Genomic DNA, 19055 nt, shown 5'->3' with positions numbered 1-19055 from the left:
ACATCAATCCTGTCTGTCCCGTCCTGTCCAGGTATCAACCCCATTTGTCCGATATCTGCTCAGGCAATTGGTATCAATCTCGTCGGCCTCTGGCTTCCTATCAGACTGCTGCCTAACATGCATGACTCCCCATTTCCCGTAAAATAAAAGGCTTGTGTGAGAAACGTCACGCATTTTGGTCCTGATACTGTTCCAGTTCATGACAAAAGGGGGTGTGAGTAGGAAGAATCTAAGGCACCCCAAACCTATCTTTGTGAAATAAGGCTTGTGACCCGGGCCTGTGAACATGCATTGCTGGAGTAAGGAGCAAAATGGAGGGGAAGAGGAAGTAATGGGAATTAGCCTTAAAATCACCTTGATGCTCCCTTGATGCAAGCAATGTTCCAGGTCTCGTCCGGTTGGGTCATCAGTGTATATGCTAAAACCCGAGAGCCCTGTTTTCCTCATTCCCGTGTCCTGGTTGAGACGACACTGGAATTCATCGACTGTGGTAGACGCATCGAAACTCACTACCTGAAATATATTACAGTAGGTTTAATTGTAACTGCAAGGTTATATTTACTGCATTATAGCGTTCATTAATTTGAAAATGGATCTTTATCTATGTCCCTGAATAAACAGTAATTATCTCACTTCCAATTGTTTTTTTCCATATAACTCTTTCATCATTTGTCTTAATGTAATTTTTATTATTACCTGGTAGGTGTTATTGAGGAAGTGAACAGGCACACTGAAGGGCAGGGAGTGGTGGTAGGGATTCCGGAGCAAAATAGAAAGAATTTCCATGCGGGATGGTCGGGCCTGCCTGTCGCCCTTCTGCTGCGTGCGCTCCATTGAACGTTGGCAGTAAATGGCATATTTACCCACTTCAGTCCTGGGGACAAAATACGGGGGCATTGAAAATACTAGGGGGTGATGTGTGTTGTTAGAATAGAAAGCCAAAAGATGATGTCAATCAACATTTTGCAATATTGTTTAATGTCTGTAATGGGCAGAAACAAAAAGCTTTTTCCTACTATTCATTACTCATTAGCTGCACCGCTTATCCTCAGTAGGGTCGCGGGGGTGCTGGAGCCCATCCCAGCAATAATCGGGCAGTCTGCAGGGGACACAGGGACAGACAACTCGCTCACTCATTCACACCTAGGGACAATTTGGACAGGCCAATCCACCTGAAATGCATGTCTTTGGAATGTGGGAGGAAACTGGAGTGCCCGGAGGAAACCCACGCAATCACGGGGAGGACATATAAACTCCGCACAGGAAGTCCGGTAGCTGGATTTGAACCCACACAGGAGGTTCCCAAGACCTTAGAACTGTGCCGCACACGCGCTAACCACTGCGCCGCCGTGCTGCCCACTTCCCACTATTATTCTTTTTAATTGGATATAGCATAGTACCTATGTACCCAACACTCGGTGTGTCAAGACCACTCGCGTAACGTTTCTCACAAGTTTTATTAGAAGAAAGGGTTGCGCCCACAATCTGGGGTTTGCTGGACGCGGGAAGCAGGTCGCTCTGAACGCCGAAGTGGGACTTCCGTGGCGAGCGATGAAGGTGTCGGGAACGGAAAACCAGGTCGGTAGCCGGGATAGAAGCGCAAAAACGTGGTCGGGATCGGAAACAAGTCGAAAGCCATGGTAGGAGAGTAGACGTGGTCGAGATAAAAAACGGATCGTTATTCGGGACGGGAGAACAGACGTTGTCGAGATCAAAACATGTCGTAATTTGGGACAGGAGAGATGATGAGGTCAAAACAGATCGTAGCGGGGAACAAACAGGAGCAAAAAACGGGACAGGCGAAAAAGGGCTTGGCGTGTAAAAACTGAGATTCGCAGACGGACCGACAAAAGGGGACTGACAGGACAGAGTTTAAATACTGACAGGGAGCCAATCTGTCAACAAGCTGCAGCAGGCGCCACACGGGTGGCGCCAATTGGGCGCCAAGGCAACCGTGACACAGTAACTTTATTTTAAATCTAACCTACAAGCAGTGAACCTCAACAAGAATGGCTACGTTCATCATTTCAAACAAACGATATAATGATGGTAAAACAACCTTAACAACTCATTAAAACTTGAACATGTGTTTTATTTCATCAACTGTTTAGTACCTGAACAAAAGCACTAACAAAATTCAATTCAAATGCATTCAAAGCAACCAGTTGGACGAGTACTTAATTTTAAATAACATTTGCATAAAGTTGACTCAACATTAGAACAGGGGTCGCCAACCTCCTTGAACCCAAGATCTACTTTTTGTAACTGATTACAAGAGTGGCTACCAGTTCGATGTGCATTGCTAAAAAGACATGTTGTTACTACGTTATTACCAGGTTGTACAGTTCTTAGAAAATCACAATGACCCATGATGTTTTCAAAGCCTGCCGGCATTACATTGGAGACCCTTTTATTATTTATATATTTTCTCATTTAAAGCTGCATCCAACTTACATTTTCCACCATTAATTTGTACTTACGATCATGACCAGAAGATACTCAAATTTCTCCCCGCAGATTCTTTTTCATTAGGCGCTCATTTAAAACAAAAATCATTCTCATCGCAGCAAATAACAGCAGCCCGGCAACCCGTATAACAATTTTGGTAGCCAGTTTACAACGACACTCATTAACTTGATACCATCTGGGCAGCAGATGGCACAATTGCTAGGAACCAATCCCATTTGTAAGTGGGATGTTACCTGAACACATTGTAAGGTTTTACCATTTCCTAAACTGCAATCTGACTCCAAGACACTTCACGTTTCTTGTCCAAACCCTTGCAGTTGGAGCATGTCCAGAATCCGGAGAAGTTATTGAGCCGAGTATAGTCCACGTATCAATTTATTTAGCCGAATCACATAGTTTAACAAATCAGGTCTCTGTCTGGGCCAATAACAATCGTGTTCAGGAGACAGAGCGAAGAGAGTCAGGGGGTTCCTCTGTTATAATTCATGCCGATGGAATGTTTACGCCCCATGACCTAGCCTCTGGCTGATTGGTACGCGCCGTGTTTATGCATTTATCCCAATTGCCTTTCGAAGCATTGGGAGAAGGGTGATAGGTCATTGCCCTTGCCCCCAGGCGCGGTGATAAGTCATTGTTATCTAAACAAACAGAAACCAAAGACACATTCCAAAGCACAGGCGTTTTTACGACAGCCGTCTCTCAGAGTTTGCCCTCAAACACTGAAGTCAGATTTTAGAACAAGTGTTTTTGACTTTATGTAAGATAGGACAGTGTATAAAATAGTATGTAACTTCAACATTCATTTTATTCGAATTGTTTGAGCGTTTTTGTCACCTGGAGTCCCCATGTCTTTTGAGATGAACTTGAAGCAGCCAGAGAAACGGATGCTGAGGCAGAAACAGTCCAACACATAAGGCCAAAAACTGCCAACCCTGTGGAAGGTAAAATCAAATACAGTGCATCAAGATTGTACAATAAGTTATCAATACTAACTTCCAAACCTTCAAAATACTTAGGTTTTTTTGACAGCATGCTATGCTCAGATTAGGTACAGTGGGAAAAAGGATTCGTGGAAGGCTGCTTGTTATGTTCAAACTGGTTTTAAGCAATTCCTTCAGACCAAAAAAATAGATTGAACAGATCTGAGACCATTGACTATTGGACAGATTGGCAGTGGTCAGCACAAAACAAAACAAGTTCAGAAATAGGATAGCCTGAGGAGACTGTAAAACTGAGCTAAAAGTTGGATGCTAGCCACCCGCTTTCATCAAGTATAGCAAGCTCTAGTGGCGCAATCGGTTAGCGCACGGTACTTATATGACAGTATCTTGTGGAGTAATGCCGAGGTTGTGAGTTCGAGCCTCACCTGGAGCACGGTTTAGGGCAAAGCATGACTTTTTTGAATTTAGCAAATAATCAACAGGTTAAAGAGCCTTGATCCTCAAGAGAAATTGTCCGTCTGTTGTTTTCTTAGTCCCGCATCCCCAACATATCCAATTTGCTTAAATGGTTTACCAGAACACTACTGGGTATAATAATAGGGTGCAGTTGTGTTGGACAAAGGCAACATAAAAAACAGTTGTCTGTTTTTGTTTGTCAAATTTCAAATTTAGTACAAATATGCTATGACAATAAAATTAAACAGTATTCTTCTGTTTTCCTTCTATTTGAAAGTAAGAGAGAGAGAGAGAAGTACAGACTGAGAAAGACAGTGAGAGAACTGGGCAGAGAGGGACAGACAAATAAACAGAGATACAGAGTAAAAGAGAAGGACACAAATAGAAAGAAAGAGAGGCAGACACAAAGAGAGAGGGACGGAGAGAAAGAGAGACGGACGCAAAAGAAAGAGAGAGAAACAAAGAAAGAGAGACAGACAGACATGAACGCAGAAAGATTAAAGGAAAGACAGGGAGAAAGATGAAAGGACAGAAAAAGACAAATACTTTGAGAGAAGACAGAAAGAAAGAGAGAGAGAGTGAATGAAAAAGAAAGACTGAGAGAAAGAGAATGAAAAATAGAGAGAGAACAAAAGAGAGAACGAGAGAGAGAACGAAAGAGAGAGAAGACAAGAACAAGAGAGAGTACGAGAGAACAAGAGAGAAAGAGAATGAAAGAGAGAGAATGAGAGAACGAAAGATGGAGAGAACAAGAGAACGAAAGGGAGAGAGAACAAGAGAGAACAAAAGAATGAGAGATAGAATGAATGAAAGATAGAGAAAGAGAGAGAGAGAGAGAGAGAGAGAGAACAAGAGAGGGAGAGAGAGAATGAGAGAGGGAGAGAGGATGAGAGAGAGACAGACAGAGAGAGAGAGAGAGAGAGAGAGAGAACGAGAGAGGAGAGAGAAAACTAGAGAACGTGAACGAGAAAACGAGAACGAGAGAGAATGAGAGAACGAGAGAACGAGAGAGAGAACGAGAATTAGCCAGTGAAAAATATGATTTTCCTTGTCTATAGATCTTATTTTGTGCAGAAAAAAATATTTGAGAATTGTTTGAGAAGTGTTTGAAGCGATATGGCCCAACTTTGCCTGAAACCTTACTCCGGCAACCCCGAGACAATTGAGTTTGAGACCTCTGATGGAGAAAAATGATTGAATGGATACAAACAGTGCCCTCTTGTGGTAACCTCATAGGAGTTTGATACTGTGGAGCATCATCACTTGACAATATTACTTCATACTCATAGTACTTGTTGACGCCAGGTAGGTACCTGAATAGGGCCCGGTTGGGCGTGTGGCTGTTTCTTCCGGGTCTGCTTGATGAGTTGGCAGAAGAACTCGTTTTGTAGTTCAGGGTGGGTCAAACAAACCTGCAGGGCAGTCTGAGCCAAAGACACGTGGTAGTCTATGGCCGGGGCATCAATGGCGACATTGATAAACAGCTGGCAAGTCTGAGAAGAAGAAGAAGCCATTTGGATGAGTATCATAAGCAGAAAAGATCTTAAAGGGTGTTTTATTAATCCAGTCCCATAGTTCCGTATCTTTGCTTTTTCCAGCAATCAGCCGAAACTGTAACATTCATCTATGTCAGTAAGTGGCAGTAAATTACATTTTTAATCTTTATATACTAACTGCTCATGATCATACGAGGCAATATAAGTAATAACTTATAGAAGCTTTTTTGATTTTGGTCTTATGTCATGATTACTGATGTGAATCATCTGTGCTCACTCATTTGGTGCTCTGATTGGCTCCCTGTCCCTTTTTAAACCCAGTCCTGTCACTCTCCTGTTGTCAGTCCGTCTGCAAACCTCTGTTGATACAAGGCAAGCCTTTTTTTTACCCTGACTCCCGCCTGTCCCGTTTTTGCTCCCGTTTGTCTCCGGCTACAATCCGTTTTGATCCTGACCATGTTTGATCTCCCGTCACGGCTTACGACCCCTTTTTGCTTCCCTACTATGTCTACTCTCCCGTTCTGGCTTACGACTCCTTTCCGACCCCGACCACATCTTGCTCTCCCAGTCCCGGCTACCGACCAGTTTTCCGCCCCTGACACCACCATCGATCCACTGCCCTATTTGGATCACAATCCAAGTACGAGAGCGATTTCCTTCGCACGCCCAGCGAACACCCTTCTTCTGTCTTTTAATAAAACTTGTGGTAAACGTCACGCAAGTGGATTCTGTTTCCGTCCTGGTCCTGACATGCTGGACAGATCCTACGTTAAAAAAAAAAAATGCCAGAGAGGAGCCTGGCCCAGCCCAACTTAATTATTAGTCTTAGCCCAAGATTTTACCTCTAAGCCACAGTGACGAAAAGTCATAAAATCTGTATACTGTCAATTTAGGCAACATGATACTTCAAACTTAAAAAAAAAACATAAAACTGGTGTCTCAAATTAATTTTAGAACATTTCTGACGGACCGAGATTTTGGATAAAAACAGTGTGCCTGATCTCAAAAAGGGTTTAGAAACACCGTATTAAGCAACGAATCGGTCCAAATTGTATCACAGTCCCACCGCTTCCACTTTCACACTCTTGAGTTTAATCAACTTCGTGATACGTAAATAACTAATTTCACACCGTCTCAGAACCATGAATGGTACCAAACTATTCACATAGGAAGTATACCAAATTTCTATCAGTAGCAAGTAAATCCCAGATTTTACAGTACACCTTACTACAATCCATACATTTCTTACAATGTCATCGAACCAACAAGCTTCTCAGGGCCAACTAGGCAAGCCTAAACCAAATCATTATTATGAGGAAAATGGAGTAACACCTTGAAGAGTTTGACAGCCTCTGTCTGCAGAGCCTGTGAAGGTAGCGTGGTGAGGGGAGACAGTAAAGCCTCCTTACTGGAACATAATGTTGGGTTTCTCCACATCTGGGAGTCTGAAAAGAGATGTTCAAAATCAAGGGCAAACAAATGGAACATAATCAAAAAATGATACATTACTGGAAACAGATGTGGCGCAACAAGGGTTGCTGACTAGTTTGGGATTTTTATGTTTCATCCGTATTTGACTGTTAAGGGAAGTGTATTAGTATTTCTAAAGGTATTGAGTTTTGTAAAACAGAAAAAGTAAGTGAAGTACCAGTATATCACCGCTAGATGGCAAAGTCTCACAGGTCAGAGACCTCACGTGATTTAATGAGAGTTTTTCAATAAATGGTCCTTAATGTCAACAAGTAAATGGTCAGGGTTGGGTAGGGTTACTTTAACTTGATTACTTTCAATGACTTTTGGATTACTCCAATTCCAAATATGCTAATAAAAGACAAAAGAAACTAAATATGAATAAAATGATGACTCACAACACGTGGTAAGCTTTCTCTCCTGGCTTTGAGCTCTTTGATCTCCGGCAAAACGAACATAAAATGCGACAGAAACAAAATGAAAATAAATCCAAACAGCTTGCCAACATCATTTTTGCCGTTCCATGTATTCAGTTACTCCCCAAGCCTGCACAAAATTTTGTCATTTTATTCATATTTAGTTTCTTTTGTCTTTTATTAGCATATTTGGTATTGGAGTAATCCAAAAGTAATTGAAAGTAATCAAGTTAAGTAACCCTACCCAACCCTGTAAATGGTGTCGTGTGAGACTGACACTTACTGTGAGGATGATAATATGTGAAAATATGTTTGTAAAGGTTGTTTGTTATGACTGTAAAGTTTACAAAAAGTGAAATAGTACGAGTGAGTCGTCCCTTAGCATAAGTTTGGGTGAGGTACAATGTTCCCTGTAATTTTCCTTACGGGTCTGAGCGTTCACAAAAAGTCTGTGAGCAACGCTTGAAACAACAGTGAGCAACCATAATCCCAAGTGTGGCAACTAAATCGTTATCAAACTTGTCCAAAACTTGACATCAAGTTACATTTTGCTGAGTTTCCGGCAATGCAAAATTATTTTTCTCTTTTGTGAATTGACTCATGTACTATTGCAAAGGTTGTACGGCCTACAAACGTTGTTTGTTTTTACAATTCTTTCACAAGAATATCCATTTCTTTTTTTCTGATATATTTTGTCGCATAATACTTACATTTTTGGGGGCTTATTTAGTCGGTTGTAAGATACACAACTGTACTTTATCACATTTTTTAGTGGAAATACAATGTTGGCAACAAGATTCACTTGATATAATTGGAAATTATTTGAATGAAACACAAACTTTTTCTTCTTTTTCCGTGTTTTCTGTCTACTTTTTTTAAATTCCTTTAAAAAAAATCTCATTGTGTTTATTTTTTCCAAGCTGTTACTATTTTCTTTTTGTTCTCTATTTACTTTTCCCCTTTGTTTCTTTCTTTTCTTTTTTTTATGGCTTTTTTCTAAATTTTACTTTCTTTTTTTCTCTTCCTTTTGTTTCTTTTTTTCTCAGCTTTTCACTACTTTTTAATTTTGGTATTTTTTCTTTTTTGTTCTATTCCCCCCTTCCTTTAAGTCATTTTTTGCATAATTTTACATGATATTTGGTCATGTTGGGATTAAAGAAGCAAAAACAACCCGAAGAGCCGTTGGGACCCGAAAGAGCCGGTTCTTTTAAGTGAGCTGAGCCGAAGAAGCCAGTTCTCGACCAACTCTACTGACTTTACTCAGCTTCGTTCTACTTCGACCTTGACTTCAAAATACCGCATTTAGCGTAAGGGGGACCTTCATGCACTGTAACTTTGACTTAATTCGCTTCTTAATTAGCAATTTTGAGCCCTCATTTTTGTGAGCTGGCTATTTTTTCTTGTGCGCTGATAACGTGCGGGTATTGCGCGACCATTGGTGAGGTATGCTATGTTATGCTGGACTGGTTAAGAGTGTACTGTGATGTAAATATGTATATTTTGTCACCAATTAACACAAGGTGAGTTGCTTTGGAAGGTACAGTTATGGTGTTTTGTTAAATGATTCTTGAAAAGTACCAATTGATGGCAATGTTATTTTGTATTTATATGTTAAAAGGGATATCACGTGATTTAACGAGACTTGCTCGATAGATAATCCTTAATGTCCACAAGTAAATGGTGTCGCGTGAGACTGACACTTATCTATTTTGCAGACGATGTAAAACAACAACAACCAAGAAAACAAATATATATAAAACAAATGTGTAACACCAGCTGGAGCTAGACCATCCACCTGGGTCCCGTTACACAGACTCATGTCTACCGTAAATTCCGGACTATAGAGTGCACCTGATTATAAGCTGCACCCACCACATTTTAAGAGGAATACCGATCTTGTCCTTACACAAGCCGCACCTGTATATAAGCCGCAAGCGCCCACATTAAAAAAATGTCACACAAATACAAAATTAACCCAAACCTGACTTTAAGTCCCGCGATTGAAACTGAATGTCCTTCACAAAAGTACACAGTCCAAAAATCACAGCCGGCAAAATGAACGGAAAATGATACCGGTACTTAAGGTTTGATGCAGACCTGCAGAGTCCGGGTCCCGTTGAAAGTAATCCAAGGAAAAAAAGTGTATATTTCCAAAGGTAAGGGTGGTAAAGAATATATATCCACTATTGTCCGCCACGTCCACAAACACTCACCTTTACCGGTCCCCACTTCCCGTCAGCCCGAGTTTTTTACGCCCCATCTTTTTTATTCACCCATGCAAAACGTATCAGAATAAGTGTCTGAAATAAATACATTACAAAAATATACAGTTGCAAATACATATTATACATGGTTACATATTTACAAAGAAAGACGGTACACCGAGAGAGTTTTTAAAGCTTAAATAATAATAATAAAACATGCTTCGTTTTGCTTTCGCCTTTAATATAGGTGTACGAAGTGTTTTAGCCCTTTTTTTTATTTTTACACGTTCATGTTAGCGTAATCTTTCCTACGGAAGATTACGATAACGCGAACGTACGATTAGCCTGGGTTAGCTTTATGTTTACGTTAAACATTCAAGGTAAACATTCAGGGTGTTGGACCGGATTAAAACGATTTACATTATTTTTAATGGGAAAAATGATTTCGGTGATCGAACAAATCGGTTTTCGAACAGGGTTCTGGAACGGATTATAGTCGAGAACCGAGGTTCCACTGTATGCACAAGCCAAGAAGTTGCAGTCTTCCTCGGCGCATATATTCCACCGGTCTAAATATTACCTTTTGTACTCGAGCGCCGCTGGCGGCCGTTAGAAAATTTACATAAATTGGCCGCATCACTAAATAAGCCGCAGGGTTGAAAGTTTGGGGAAAAAGTAGCGGCTTATAGTCCGGAATTTACGGTAGTTAGAAAACTCAAGGCCCTTGTTTCAGTTTGAAGCCAAAACAAATTACTCCAGATTTTCTTACTTGGGTCTCCATCCACTTGAAAGAGTTTCCCCACCAGTTTTTCAAACGCAGTCCCGACTTTCCCAATCATAGTTCCTGCTGCGTTGCACAAGTGATACAGCCAGGAATCCTAAACTCAAGCATGACTTTATTAAGCTCACAATTCAGTACTTTAAAACACTGTCATGGTAAAGATCAAACGGACTGACCTTCTCATGGCGAGATTCGATGAGCAGGTAGATGGGTTCCTGATCCTTTGGATGGATGGCGATAGTATAAGACGTCACCTGTGATCCACTTCCACATGCCTTTAATCCATTTTCCGAGTCCTGAGACTTGTCGACCTCCTCCACTTGGGCATCCCAAAGCTTAACCTGACCAAGTGGAAACTAAAAACATAGCCAAAAAAATAAGAGTTGAAAATTCTTCCTTCGTAAGATTTGTTGCTGTCAAGAACTGGAACAGGAGGAGGACCCAGATGCGTGACGTTTCTCACACGAGCTTTATTTTACGGGAAATGGGGCAGTCATGCACGTTAACCCAAACGCCAGTGATTCAGCGATCGTTGGGCGGAAGATGTAAGGCAGCAGTCTGGCGTGGAATGACTGGAAGCCAGACCTCTGCACCCACAAGACGTGTGTTTTGTCCGGTTTCCTGCTTGTGTTTCCTGTCCGGTATCGTTCCCGTCTATTTTGTCCTGTTTAATATCAATCTCCAGTGTCTGTTATCGTTCTCATCTATTTTGTCCTGTTTGATATCGATCTCCAGTGTCTGGTAGCGTTCCCGTCTATTTTGTCCTGTTTAATATCGATCTCCAGTGTCTGGTATTGTTCCCGTCTATTTTGTCCTGTTTAGTATAAATCTCCAGTGTCTGGTATCATTCCCGTCTGGTTTGTCTTGTTTGGTATCGATCTCTTCGGCTTTTGGCTTCATGTCGTTCCACTGCCTTACATCTTCCCCCCAGCAATCCCCGAAAGACTGGTGTTTGGGTTAACGTGCATGACTGCCCCATTTCCCGTAAAATAAAGCTTGTGTGAGAAACGTTACGCATCTGGGTCCTCCTCCTATTTTGGTTCTTGACATAAACCTCAACAAAACACTTTCCTAATGTTCTCCATTGCTAAAAAACCCTTTCAATTAATATGGCGATGATGATTTATTTATCTATTGTTATTGGTCTCAATTTTAATAGAAAAAATGTGAAAGTAGGAAAAAATAAGGGGCTGTCAGGACCAGAACGGAGACAGGACCCACTTGCGTTATGTTTCTCTCAGTTTTATTGGAAAGAAAGGAAGGGATTGCACACATGATCCAGTGATCGCTGGTCGCGGGAAGCAGGTCGCTCTGAACATGGAAGTGGCACATCCGTGGCGAGCAATGGCGGTGTTGGGAACGGAAAAAAACGGGTCAGTAGCCAGGACAGGAGAGCAAAAACGTGGTCAGGATTCAGCAACGAGTCGAAAGCCAGAAAAGGAGAGTAGACATGGTAAAGATTAAAATAACGGGTCGAGGCCGGGAAACAGACGAGAGCAAAAACTGGAGTGAGTCAGGGTCGAAAAGCTTGCCTAGAGTAAACCGAGGTCTGCAGAGGGACTGACAACAGGTGACAGATAGGAGTGGGTTCAAATAGGAACAGGGAGCCAATCAGAGTCCGAGGCAGTTGGCGCCAAAAGAGCGGGCACAAGTGAAGCATATCGGTAATCATAACAGGGGCAACGTGTACTAATGCATTAGCAATGAGATAATTTATTCATTCTGGAAAAAAAAACCCTAAGCTTTTCAAATTATTGCAATAAAATCCAATTTATCATTAATGATTTAAAAAAACAACACAAAATGTACCTTGTCCTCCTGGCTGCGAAAGTAGTATAGAGTCTTGCCAATCAGAGCACACCAAACTCGCTTAGAGTAGCCATGTTTTATCTGTTTGGCAAAAACAAATGGATCATTTCAGAAATGTTGTGACCTCAATGGAAACAGGCACTGTGTAAAATAAAGAGAAAAAGAGTGGAAAGTGCCATTGGCATACCTGTCGCGCTCCATGCCCTTACAAACTGTTGTATTTTCCCTTACAAAATAATCTTACACCATATATTTTTTTTTCAAACGTGTTGATTTATTTAGTTTAACATGTTATATTGTACATGTGTTTCGTTATATCGTAAATCTCATCTCATCATCTCATCAGCTGCACCGCTTATCGTCAATAGGGTCGCGGGGGTGCTGGAGCCCATCCCAGCAATCATCGGGCAGTGGGCAGGGGACACCCTTAACTGCTTGCCAGCCAATCGCAGGGCACACAGGGACAGACAACTCACTCGCTCAGTCACACCTGGGGACAATTTGGACCGGCCAATTCACCTGAAATGTATGTCTTTGGAACGTGGGAGGAAACCGGAGTGCCCGGAGGAAACCCACGCAAGCACGGGGAGAACATACAAACTCCGCACAGTAAGGCCGGGAGCTGGATTTGAACCCACGCAGGAGGTTCCCACGACCTCAGAACTGTGCCGCACACGCGCTAACCACAGCGCCGCCGTGCTGCCTTATATCATAAATATTGTTAAATTTGTTGTGAGATACTGAGTTGCTCGACATGAATGAGGTTCATAATGAAAAAAGTTAAAGAATTAAGTCGCTTGGACGTTCACTGTAGAAGGAAAAAACACATGCAAATATAATTAAGTAGAATAATATATTTTCTTATTCAAATTATGAATTCATTTTCTAAATTCAATTATTGTTGGTAATATACTGATTAAAGGGATAACCACTAACCTGTCTTTTTTCATTTTCTCCTTTTATACTTCCTTTTTTTCTTAAATAATCATTCATAATATAATGCAAGTGAGCCGTTTGAGAGCCGGCTCTCTGTAATGAGTTGAGCCGAAAAAGCCGGTTCTCTAAAAAGAGACGGACTTCCTTTCTCTACACAACTACCACATGAAATGCAAAGTTTTTTAAGACCACATTTATTTCAAATTTACTCAATCAACCCTGCCTGTTGTTTTCAGATCAGAATGACTTATGCCGTTTTAATTCAGGTTCTGCCATTGCGACTTGATGATTGTATCCAAAGAAAACTCAAAACTATGTTGTAATGTAGGTCTACTGCTCTGCTTTCGCTTTGTTCACGTGTGATCTGAATGATGCATGATGGGAAATCCCCAGGCGGCAGACGCATGCGCACAGTAGCATCAAACCGCTGGCTTTGTTTGCAACGGGAAAAAAACGATACCGAGATAGAGGCTACCGCGGCGAACTCCCTTGACTTGATTGATTTGCCGTTTCGTGATAGTCGGTGTATACCGGATGGTACCCATCATTGACAAATTTGCGTTTTTCCGTACGAATTTTCTTGTACATCGTACACGTCTTAAAATGCATAATAAATGTACTTTGTACGGCAAAAACGTACAGGTTGACAGGTATGCATTGGGAAAACGGTACTTGTTTTGATTTAGGAGAAATTGTCTTATAACGACGTAACCTTGATAAGATGTCCCTTCATGCCGGGCCGAATATCTGGCTGAGTAAAGAGGGGACTCGCGGCTTTGAGTTTTAGCACACTCTGCAGCACCGTGAGCCATTCATCTAGTAGGTTTGGAGAATCCGCTTTCAGGAAGCACACCCGCTTGCCTGTCAATATCTACAGTATAAATATAACACAATATTAAAGAGGTTGTTTAACGTCCATGATTAAAAGAACATAAACTTCATATTTTCTGTTTGGAACACAAACCTGGAGCACTTGCTTTCCTTCTCCTCTTGCGATGCTGCTGGTGGCATTGACTTCAATCTGACCTTGGGGTTTCCTGATGACATCACTCTGGAGACAAATTGTTTTTGAGATATAAAAGCTCCATACAATGAAATAGGCAGCACGGCGGCGCAGTGGTTAGCGCATGTGCGGCACAGTTCATGTCTTGGGAACCTCCTGCGTGGGTTCAAATCCAGCTCCAGACTTCCTGTGCAGAGTTTGTATGTTCTCCCCGTGCTTGCGTGGGTTTCCTCTGGGCACTCCGGTTTCCTCCCACATTCCAAAAACATGCATTTCAGGTGAATTGGCCGGTCCAAATTGTCCCTAGGTGTGAATGAGCGAGTGAGTTGTCTGTCCCAGTGTGCCCTGCGATTGGCTGGCAACCAGTTCAGGGTGTCCCCTGCCCACTGCTCGATGATTGCTGGGATGGGCTCCAGCACCCCCGCGACCCTACTGAGGATAAGCGGTGTAGCTAATGAGATGAGACAATGAAATAGAGTGCCATGGCGCCCAATTGGCCCCGCCCGTGTGGCGCCAGCTGCAGCTCATTGACAGATTGGCTTTCCGTCTATTTAAGCTCAGTGCGCTCACTCTTCCTTTGTCAGTCCGTCAACGAACCCCCACCCAGCAAGACGTGGGTTTTGACTCAGTCCTGTTTCCTGTTGGTAATTCCTGTCTGGTATTGTTCCCGTATTTTTTTTCATCTCATATCATTAGCTGCACCGCTTATCCTCAGTAGGGTCGCAGGGGTGCTTGAGCCCATCCCAGCAATCATCAGGCAGTGGGCAGGGGACACCCTGAACTGGTTGCCAGCCAATCGCAGGGCACACGGGGACAGACAACTCACTCGCTCAGTCACACCTAGGGACAATTTGGACCGGCCAATTCACCTGAATTGCATGTCTTTGGAATGTGGGAGGAAACCGGAGTGCCCGGAGGAAACACACGCAAGCACGGGGAGAACATACAAGTCCGCACAGTAAGGCCGGGAGCTGGATTTGAACCCACGCAGGAGGTTCCCACGACCTCAGAACTGTGCCGCACACGCGCTAACCACTGCGCCGCCATGCTGCCCCCGTATTTTTTTTGTCCTGGTTAATATCGGTTTCCAGTTTCGTTCCCGTCTATTTCTGTCCTGTTCATTATTCTCTCGAGTTTTCGTTCCCGTGTAGTTTGTCCTGTTTAATTTTGATATCCAATTTCATTATCAATCCTGTCAGACAGATGGTATTGACACCATCTGTCTGATATCTACTCGGGCAATTGGTATCGATCTCGTCGAACTCTGGCTTCCTATCATTTCACGCCAGACTGCTGCCTACCGTGCATGACTCCCCATTTCCCAAAAATTAAAGGCTTGTGTGAGAAACGTCACGCGTTTGGGTCCTGATCCTGTTCTAGTTCATGATATATCCTAAAAGTAAAAACAATAGATCACAATCCATTGACAAATATTGGGACAAAATTAGAATAACTAACATCTTAGAAAGTTAAACCTGAAAAACAGTTTTCATGTACTCCTAATCTTATTTACGGATTATCCGGAATTGAGTTTAATTCATGACATTAGATTACAGGAAATCTTGCATCAAGATTTTGTGGCACTCGATAGACCAGGGGTGTAAAAGTCAGATGGATGGAAGGGCCACATGCCGAGGGGCCGACTAATTGAATGTTGACCTTTTTTAAAATGACACATATAGTTGAGTTAACAATATCATCAATGTTTTCCAATATGATCGGATCATTGAAGTCACACTTTCTAATAAGATGTTATCATTCCGGCACCGTCAGTAGAAGTAGCAGCGAAAGTGAGCTAAAATCACTTCAAGTCAAGTCAAGTCATGTTCATTTGTGAAGCCCTTGATCAGGAGGAGTCTCAAAATTAACACAAACATACACACAAAAGTGTTTTTAATATGCTTATCAAACTCACCGGGGATTTATAATAAAGGAGCTCTCCGTCCTTCAAGACAAACCATCGCCTCTTCCAGGTTTTCTTCCACGTCTTTACCATTTTCAGCAGGTAGCCCGATTTCTCCATCGACTCCTACAAGATGTAATATTTCAAATTTGATTGCTGGTAGGTTACACAATCTTTGGTATGTTCATCTTGGCAGATGAAGACTTAATGCAATATTTTGATGGGCTGAACATCCATCCATCCATCCTTTGTCTGCACCGCTTATCCTCCTTAGGGTCACAGGGGTGCTGGAGCCCATCCCAGTCATCCCAGTTATCTTCAGGCATTGGGCAGGGGACACCCTGAATTGGTTGCCCGCCAGTCGCCGGGCACACAGAGACAAACAACTCCCTCACTCATTAACACCTCGGGACAATTTGGACTGGTTAATTAACCTGACACGTATGTTTTTGCAATGTTTGAGGAAACGGGAGTACCCGGAGTAAACCTACGCAAGCACGGGGAGAACATGCAAACTCCACACAGGAGGTTCGATCTCATGACCTCAGAACTGTGCCGCACACGCGCTAACCACTGCTCCACCGTGCTGCCCACTTCCAGTTGGACGACCCCAAAAATAACAAACTGCTCAAATGATAGCATGGAACAGAAACTGTCAACATTCTGGCTTTCGTATAATAAAAAAAAAATAAATAAATAAAATGACGTCAACTTTCATAAGGAAAGTACACAACACCCAAAATTCTATATTTGGCCATGGACTAACGAATGGGGCGGCACGGCGGCACGGCGGCTGAGTGGTCTGCAGCACCGTTCTGAGGTAATAAGATCAAATCCAGTCTTCCTGTGCGGAGTTTGCATGTTCTCCCGGTGCATTCTAAAAGTATGCGTGTCAGGTTAATTGGTCTGTTCGAATTGTCCCTAGGTGTGAATGAGCAAGTGATTTGTCTGTCTTGGTGTCTGGCCGGCAACCAGTTCAGGGTGTCCCCTGCCGACTGGCTCTAGCACCCCCGCGACCCAACTGAGGATAAGCGGTGCAGATAATGAGATGAGATGAGATAAATAAAATGACGTCAACTTTCATAAGGAAAGTACACGACACCCAAAATTCTATATTTGGCCATGGAATAACGAATGGGGCGGCACGGCAGCTGAGTGGTCTGCAGCACCGTTCTGAAGTAATGTGATCAAATCCAGCTACCAATTTTCCTGTACGGAGTTTACATGTTTTCCCCGTGCATTCTAAAAGCATGCGTGTCAGGTCAATTGGTCGGTTCGAATTGTCCCTAGGTGAGAATGAGTGAGTGAGTTGTCTGTCTTGGTGTCTGGCTGGCAACCAGTTCAGGGTGTCCCCTGCCGACTGGCTCTAGCACCCCCGCCACCCTACTGAGGATAAGCGGTGCAGATAATGGATGGACGGATAAGGAATGTTCACGTACACTCTTGCTGTTGTCACCAACGGGGGAGCATGTTTTCGGCAGTTTCTGCTCGGGTTCGGAACACTCGGTGTCGGTGGAATAGGCATCTGGTGGAATGGCGTAGTCACTCTCGGATGTCATTGAAGCCACTGAGACAGCTGTGAGTCAAGGAAAAGTGTTTTTGCTTTATTGCTTTGTTCAATATCTCCATACAGAAAAAAAAATGACATTTCCAACGTTCCGACAGACCATAGTTTTTTCCCACTGTAGTACACTAAATTGTCCCTCTACATACAAGATTGATAGTTCCCAGATAAAACTTGTATCTCAAATTTCTCGTTTCTTGAATTGATTGGCTGCATGAGAAAACAACTAAAAAACAATTTTGGCAATTCCCGCTCTATAGGGCGCGTCGGATTCTAAGGTGCCTCCCCCAAAAATAGCCCTTTGTCCTATTTTTTCATTCATAGCGCGTACTAGGCTGTAAGTCACTTAAAATCAAAACGGCAGTAAGTTCTACATGTCACGGTTGCCATGGCGTTCAATTGGGTTTCGACTCGGTCCTGTTCCTGTTGGTATTTCCTGTCCGGTATTGTTCCCGTTATTTTGTCCTGTTTAATTTTGGTTTCCAGTTTTGTTTCCGTCTATTTTGTCCTGTTTATTATTATCTCCAGTTTTCATTCCCGTCTAGTTTGTCCTGTTTATTTTCGATATCCTGTTTCATTATCCATCCTGTCTGTCCCGTCCTGTCCGTTATCGACCCCCTCTGTCTGATATCAACTCGGGCAATTGGTATCGATCTCGTCGGCCTCTGGCTTCCTATCATTTCACGCAGGACTGCTGCCTCACGTGAATGATTCCCCATTTCCCGTAAAATAAAAGGATTGTGTGAGTAACGTCATGCATTTGGGTCCTGATCCTGTTCTGGTTCACTACCATATTTATTTATTTGTATACACCTCCGTTATATATTAGCGCAATTCTCCAACGTTCTCTCACATTTTTCTGGCAGTGTAAAAATAGTGTGATGATAAGAAGAACAAATGCCTTTTCGTGTGTTATCTGTTTCAGCCTTCTCGCTGCTGATTTCCACTGCATACAAGTTTTGGTGATTATGGTCAGCGATATTTTTGGGCTGATCAATCTTTGCACAAATTCGGTAATATAACGTGAAACCTTGTGGAGTAACGCACACGAATAAATACTGCTGGCAGGAAACGGAGCAGGATAAGGACCCAGATGCGTGACGTTTCTCACACAAGCTTTTATTTTACGGGAGGTAAAATAATGGGGGGCAGTCATGCACGTTAAGAAGCAGTCTGGCGTAGAATGACAGGAAGCCAGAGGCCGACGAGATCGATACCAATTGCCCGAGCAGATATCGGACAGATGGGGTCAAAACGGGATATCGAAATTAAACACGACAAACTAGACGGAAACGAAACTGGAAACCGATATTAAACAGGGCAAGATAAACGGGAACAAAAACAGGATATCCAAATTAAACAGGACAAACTAGACAGAAACGAAACTGGAAACCGATATTAAACAGGGCAAGATAAACGGGAACAAAAACAGGATATCCAAATTAAACAGGACAAACTAGACGGAAACGAAACTGGAAACCGATATTAAACAGGGCAAAATAAACGGGAACAAAAACGGGATATCGAAATTAAACAGAACAAACTAGATGGGGACGAAACTGGAAACCGATAATAAACAGGACAAAATAAACTTGTACAAAAACAGG

General features: G+C 42.6%; 1 protein-coding gene and 1 non-coding gene across 2 annotated transcripts in view; one reads left to right on the top strand and one right to left on the bottom strand.

Moving 5' to 3' along the window:
* Positions 1-19055, bottom strand: part of plekhh2 (pleckstrin homology domain containing, family H (with MyTH4 domain) member 2) — a 76301-nt gene that overhangs the window by 15789 nt on the left and 41457 nt on the right. The window contains exons 12-23 of the mRNA XM_088351514.1: positions 17324-17460; positions 15897-16010; positions 13943-14029; positions 13691-13849; positions 12043-12123; positions 10410-10589; positions 10222-10330; positions 6695-6807; positions 5180-5359; positions 3304-3401; positions 697-874; positions 355-513 (exon numbers count right to left, since the gene is read on the bottom strand). Coding sequence (XP_088207640.1) covers positions 355-513; positions 697-874; positions 3304-3401; positions 5180-5359; positions 6695-6807; positions 10222-10330; positions 10410-10589; positions 12043-12123; positions 13691-13849; positions 13943-14029; positions 15897-16010; positions 17324-17460 — 1595 coding nt within the window. The remainder of the gene's footprint in view (positions 1-354; positions 514-696; positions 875-3303; positions 3402-5179; positions 5360-6694; positions 6808-10221; positions 10331-10409; positions 10590-12042; positions 12124-13690; positions 13850-13942; positions 14030-15896; positions 16011-17323; positions 17461-19055) is intronic.
* Positions 3750-3843, top strand: trnai-uau (transfer RNA isoleucine (anticodon UAU)). The gene is made up of 2 exons: positions 3750-3787; positions 3808-3843. It is a non-coding gene; the product is annotated as a tRNA-Ile (tRNA).

This window comes from Urocampus carinirostris, chromosome 13 (assembly GCF_059441175.1).
Source record: "Urocampus carinirostris isolate Australia breed hairy pipefish chromosome 13, RoL_Ucar_1.0, whole genome shotgun sequence".
NCBI classification, from domain to species: Eukaryota; Metazoa; Chordata; class Actinopteri; order Syngnathiformes; family Syngnathidae; genus Urocampus; species Urocampus carinirostris.
Note: the sequence above shows the minus strand (reverse complement) of the source record. Positions and strands in the feature narration are given on the sequence as shown.